This window comes from Drosophila rhopaloa, unplaced genomic scaffold (genome assembly GCF_018152115.1).
Source record: "Drosophila rhopaloa isolate 14029-0021.01 unplaced genomic scaffold, ASM1815211v1 contig_163, whole genome shotgun sequence".
NCBI lineage: Eukaryota > Metazoa > Arthropoda > Insecta > Diptera > Drosophilidae > Drosophila > Drosophila rhopaloa.
Genome location: NW_025335043.1, coordinates 2,197,232 through 2,201,605, shown reverse-complemented (window position 1 = coordinate 2,201,605; position 4,374 = coordinate 2,197,232). Strand labels below are relative to the sequence as shown.

At 40.2% G+C, this 4,374-nt stretch overlaps 1 protein-coding gene across 1 annotated transcript; it reads right to left on the bottom strand.

The window, feature by feature from the left end:
• Nucleotides 1-1,788: 1,788 nt before the first annotated feature.
• LOC108037071 (eukaryotic translation initiation factor 4E1) lies at nt 1,789-3,117 on the bottom strand. The gene is made up of 6 exons (XM_017113523.2): nt 2,944-3,117; nt 2,625-2,883; nt 2,494-2,568; nt 2,338-2,437; nt 2,189-2,276; nt 1,789-2,132 (listed from the first exon to the last, which is right to left on the bottom strand). Exons 1-6 carry the CDS (start codon nt 2,993-2,995, stop codon nt 1,972-1,974), a joined length of 735 nt encoding a protein of 244 aa, XP_016969012.1. The 5' UTR covers nt 2,996-3,117; the 3' UTR covers nt 1,789-1,971.
• Nucleotides 3,118-4,374: the final 1,257 nt, after the last annotated feature.

Here is a 4,374-nt window from a genome sequence, read left to right as displayed (position 1 = left end):
AGGAGGGGCAAACAATTTCGTGCTTGTTGGCAAAGAAAATTTACGTGCCAAAGACAATTGGGAGCAGGATACGGATTCGAATTCGGAGATGGGGATGAACAGCAGGACCCGGTGAAAATGGTCAAACATTTTACGCTTTTTGTTTAATTAAAATTGCAACAGGCTACAACATAGTCCTTAAGGCAGCAACAGGAGGATAGCAAAGCAGGAACTTGAAACAAAAACACGGAAAGAAATTTTTATTTCGAATTGCTATAAGCATATCAAAAAAAAATTCAAAAATTCACTTACTCGTATTTCTACTCGAAACCAATTTTTATTGGAACGCAATCCATTTTTATTGCATTTAAAATTAAAAATGTTGTATAAAATACTCAAAGATTTTCCGATTTTTTATAATACCATTTTTATTTAGATTTATTTATTTATATTTGCAATTAATTTGTATTTTGAATTTCAATTTAATTTAACTTTAACAAAAATAATTAAAATAGTGTTCTGTGCAGCTAAGTCAGCGTTTTTCAATTAAGCTTGCATTTCATTTAATATAAAGGAAAGAACTACAACATTAGTTGTCTGCTCTTTGCCGTTTGCCAGATATTCTCTGTTGTGTTTGTCCAGTTATCCCCAATTTGCTTTTCCCGCCGTCAAAGGAAAATGGCACTCTCTGCTGGCTTTTGTTTTTCCTGCGAAAAGAAAACCTTTTATGGCGGTTATTAAACTGCGCTTTAAGTGCTAAACTCGAGGTAAACTATTTGCCACATCCCAGGTTGTTACCTTTCCCCATATCCAGTTCCTCTTCGAAATACGCGTACGTGTTGGCATATCAATTCACGTTACGGACCGAATAACTGCATGCATTCATTTGCGCCAAGGAATCCTGCTCGATATAAGCAGGAGAGGATGGGGTGCCATATCCCGAAGGGTGGACAGGATGTCAGGGATACGCTTCCATTGGCACTGTCATAACCCGGTGTACAGTGTATCACGTTTCAGTCATTTGGTGGCTGCCACTTCATAATTCAATAAAACAATAAAAGCAAAATCCTTACAAATTACAGCAATCAAATCATACGAGTCGCATGTGCACCAGTGATGACAGCCCCAACCTCCAAGTCAGTAAGTTGTTCTTTTTAACAAAATAGCTATGTGTTTTAGGAGGGCTTGTATATCTAAATTTTGAACTACATTTAAAAGTCTTCCTTTTTAGCAAGAAAACAATTGAATTTTAGTCGCAAGAAATGTTGTAATTGTATTTTAATATAATGAAAGGCTTACATTTGTATTTACATCTTGTTTGCATCTTGTCTCTTTAGGCAAATTTTCATTGCCTTTTTTTCTTGGTTACATAGCACTAAACCATTGTCGTTAATTTTTAATAAGTAAAATAAAGGCTTGTTAATTTTCTACACAGTGTGTTATACTTTATTAACTACGTGTTGTTTTCTATTTATTCCATTATCAAAAATTCTAAAAATCCAGCAAAACTGGCTAAAGGAGCACCACTTGCCTACAAATGGAGGGGATGCGTCCCTAGCATATTTCCATAAATTGGTCACAATTTGCTATGCGCAGCAGCAGCGCAAACAAAAGCCCTGAATCCGGGAAAGGACGACTCACACATATAAGCACTGGCCGCGACATGGAAGCCGTAAAAGGATGGTAAGAGACGACCAAAATTATGACGCCAAGGATAATCGTAGTAAAGCGAGTGGTTCCCGCTCCGCCGGGAAATACGTGAGGCGACTCTGCTCGCCTGAGGACACTACGCGAAACGTGGCAATCTAGTTTCTGTTTCTCTATGTAATGCTTTATTCATGCTACAACCGCTTTCCATCTCAAAAAGCGTCGGTGCGTGGATAAAATGTAAGTTTGACATATATATTAGCATAGGCTAAAATATTTTGCGCATCGTAGATGCGCGTTTCTAGCCAAGAACTGGGCATTTTAGATGGCCTTTCCGTTTGGCGCCTACATCTTGTACACAGCATTGACATTGGGTCCGTGCTGCACCATGGCATCCTTGTGCACTTGGTACTGTATTTCCATCTCGCCCAGATTCAGCAGCTCCTTCATCTGCCTGCCGATGGACAGGATGGCCTGGACATTGCGCGAATCCCTTGTCCAAAGGGCTGTAAACAAAGAGGCCTTGTAGAAATGCCCAATAAAAAGGACGTGTAATACCCACATAACTTATTGGCCTTATTGCGCACGTTGATGACCACTCCACATACCTCGTCTGAATATAGAAAACATTCGCCGATCATGCACAATAGCTAAATGAACATAAATATAATAAATTTCGCTTACTTTGATGCTATAAGTTAACTGTCTTACCAAATCGTGCCACATTTTATCTATAAAGGTCTTGGACGCCTTGTCCAACAGCATTATCCAACGACCACCCTCCTTATTGACATCATCCTCCCACATGGGACTGAAGAAGAATATATATAAAGATAGTGCCTATATAACCTGGATAGCCCAACTTACCGGACTGCTTCCTTGAAGACCATATAGTCGTTGTAAATCTTCAGATTCGATGGCGGCTTGATAAAGTAGTACACACTGTCAAAATATATTAGTAAAATGTAAAGGGATTGGAAGACTTATAGATGGCCGACCTGAAGAAGTCCTCAACCGTGTTGAAGCTGGTCACATCGCTGAGCATTTCCGTCCAGCTCTTGGTGCGATCGTTCTCCCAGTGCCACAAAGTCCACGTGCGCTCCAGTGGATGCTTCATGGCCAGTTCGTAGTCGATGAGGCTCAGCACCCGGTTCATCGAGGGCTGCAGCTCCTGCTCATCGCCCTTGAGCAGATCGCCTTCGTCGTAAGCAACCAGGCCGTGCTCCCAGTCGATGGGTTCCCCATATTGCACCCATTCTGATTGCAGAAAATTCAGAACTAAAGAATTTTCCGGAAATAAGCTTCGTCATTGCTCACCAGTTTCTTCGGCATTCTGCAAGCCGCTGCTTTCGAAACCGGTGTACACCATGGCTTTGTATTTATTTATTTCTATAAGAGATAGTTTTTATGTTATTTTTCACGTTTTATTTTACTAAAAAACTCTTTGAATAGTATATTGTCTCGTGCAGAGTATAAGCGTTAAAGCAAATTGTGAAATATGAGCTCGAACTTTGACAATTAATTATGACATTCAAAGCGTTGCCACTTGGGTTTTGAAAGAGTGTTGAAAGCCACTTAATTGGAATACTAGTGTGACCATCTTAAAGTGTTTTTAGAAGTGGCTTTACGTTCGTATATAAGTTTAAATAGACTTGTTATAAGTTTATTTATTTTGGTAGATATTGGCAATATATTTGTATGTGATCATCGCATTCAGACATGTTAAATCCCGATTTTAACATCGCCATTCAAAACACTCAAATATCGCAACTCCCAGTCGCACATTTCGATTGCAAAATCAAATTGAGTCGGTTAAGCACGGACCCGAGGGTCTATCAATTGAAATGTCACGCTAATAAAATAAAATGCCACCGAGCATACGATAAATGCACGAAAATAATAAAATGTGACTCAAATGAGCGACGGCGACAGCAGCCACAGACACAGACACAAGTTGGCAGCCGGAAAGGATATGAAGGGGAATCCCCCTGTCTTGTGTGCCGCGGCTGCTCCTTGTGCAACAGTTTGGCCTGCACTCAATAATCGAAATCGACTTGGGCTTGTGGCAATAAAAATTTGTCTTCGCCGCTTAAGTTGTACGCCTTGTTGCACACAAGGTCCTGGTCCTGGTCCTGTGGAAACTCTTCCCACATTTCCCCACCCTTCTGGCGGTGCAGATAATAATATATGTGAGTCGGTACGTGGCAGCTCCTTTGGCGCTGGCAAAGTAGCTTTGGGCCCTTGTAATGTGCACTATTTGTTGCGCGGCTGGTGGTGCGGTGGCTCCCGAGGAGATGCAACTCGCCATCTCCATCTCCATCTCCTGCTGCTTCAGTGAGTTATGTCTGTCGGCCAAGTTTGGAACAAAAGTGTTGGCAGTGTTCCTGGTTCTTAGTTCTTGCCGGCGAGTAAGTTGCCAGCCCCAATTTACTTAAAAATTCTATTTATTTTTGCTCTTAAGCAGCTTTGGCTGCTGCTCCAACTGGGGAAATCGTAGTTTTGGGCTAGCAAAAACTAAAAAAAATATGTTTCCCTAATTGGAAGAATAAATTAGGACTTGGAAATTAATAGTAATGGTAGAATTCTATATAGGGCACTTACTTGAGAACCATGGTTCTAACTTAATTTATAAATTCTCAAACAACCTGGATTTATATGAGTTAAATAGAAAAAGGAACAAGAAAAAGATTGATAAGCTCAACTGTTATATTTTATTTACATTTAGCTATTAAAAGCTATCTATCTTAA

What these genes read in the sequence shown, in the direction of transcription:
- LOC108037071 (XM_017113523.2), bottom strand. Translation starts at nt 2,995, where the DNA reads ATGGTGTACACCGGTTTCGAAAGCAGCGGCTTGCAGAATGCCGAAGAA. An exon ending in ACGGTTGAGGACTTCTTCAG is followed by an intron (nt 2,569 to 2,624) that starts GTCGGCCATCTA and finishes ATATTTTGACAG; the next exon opens with TGTGTACTACTTTATCAAGC. An exon ending in GTCTTCAAGGAAGCAGTCCG is followed by an intron (nt 2,438 to 2,493) that starts GTAAGTTGGGCT and finishes ATTCTTCTTCAG; the next exon opens with TCCCATGTGGGAGGATGATG.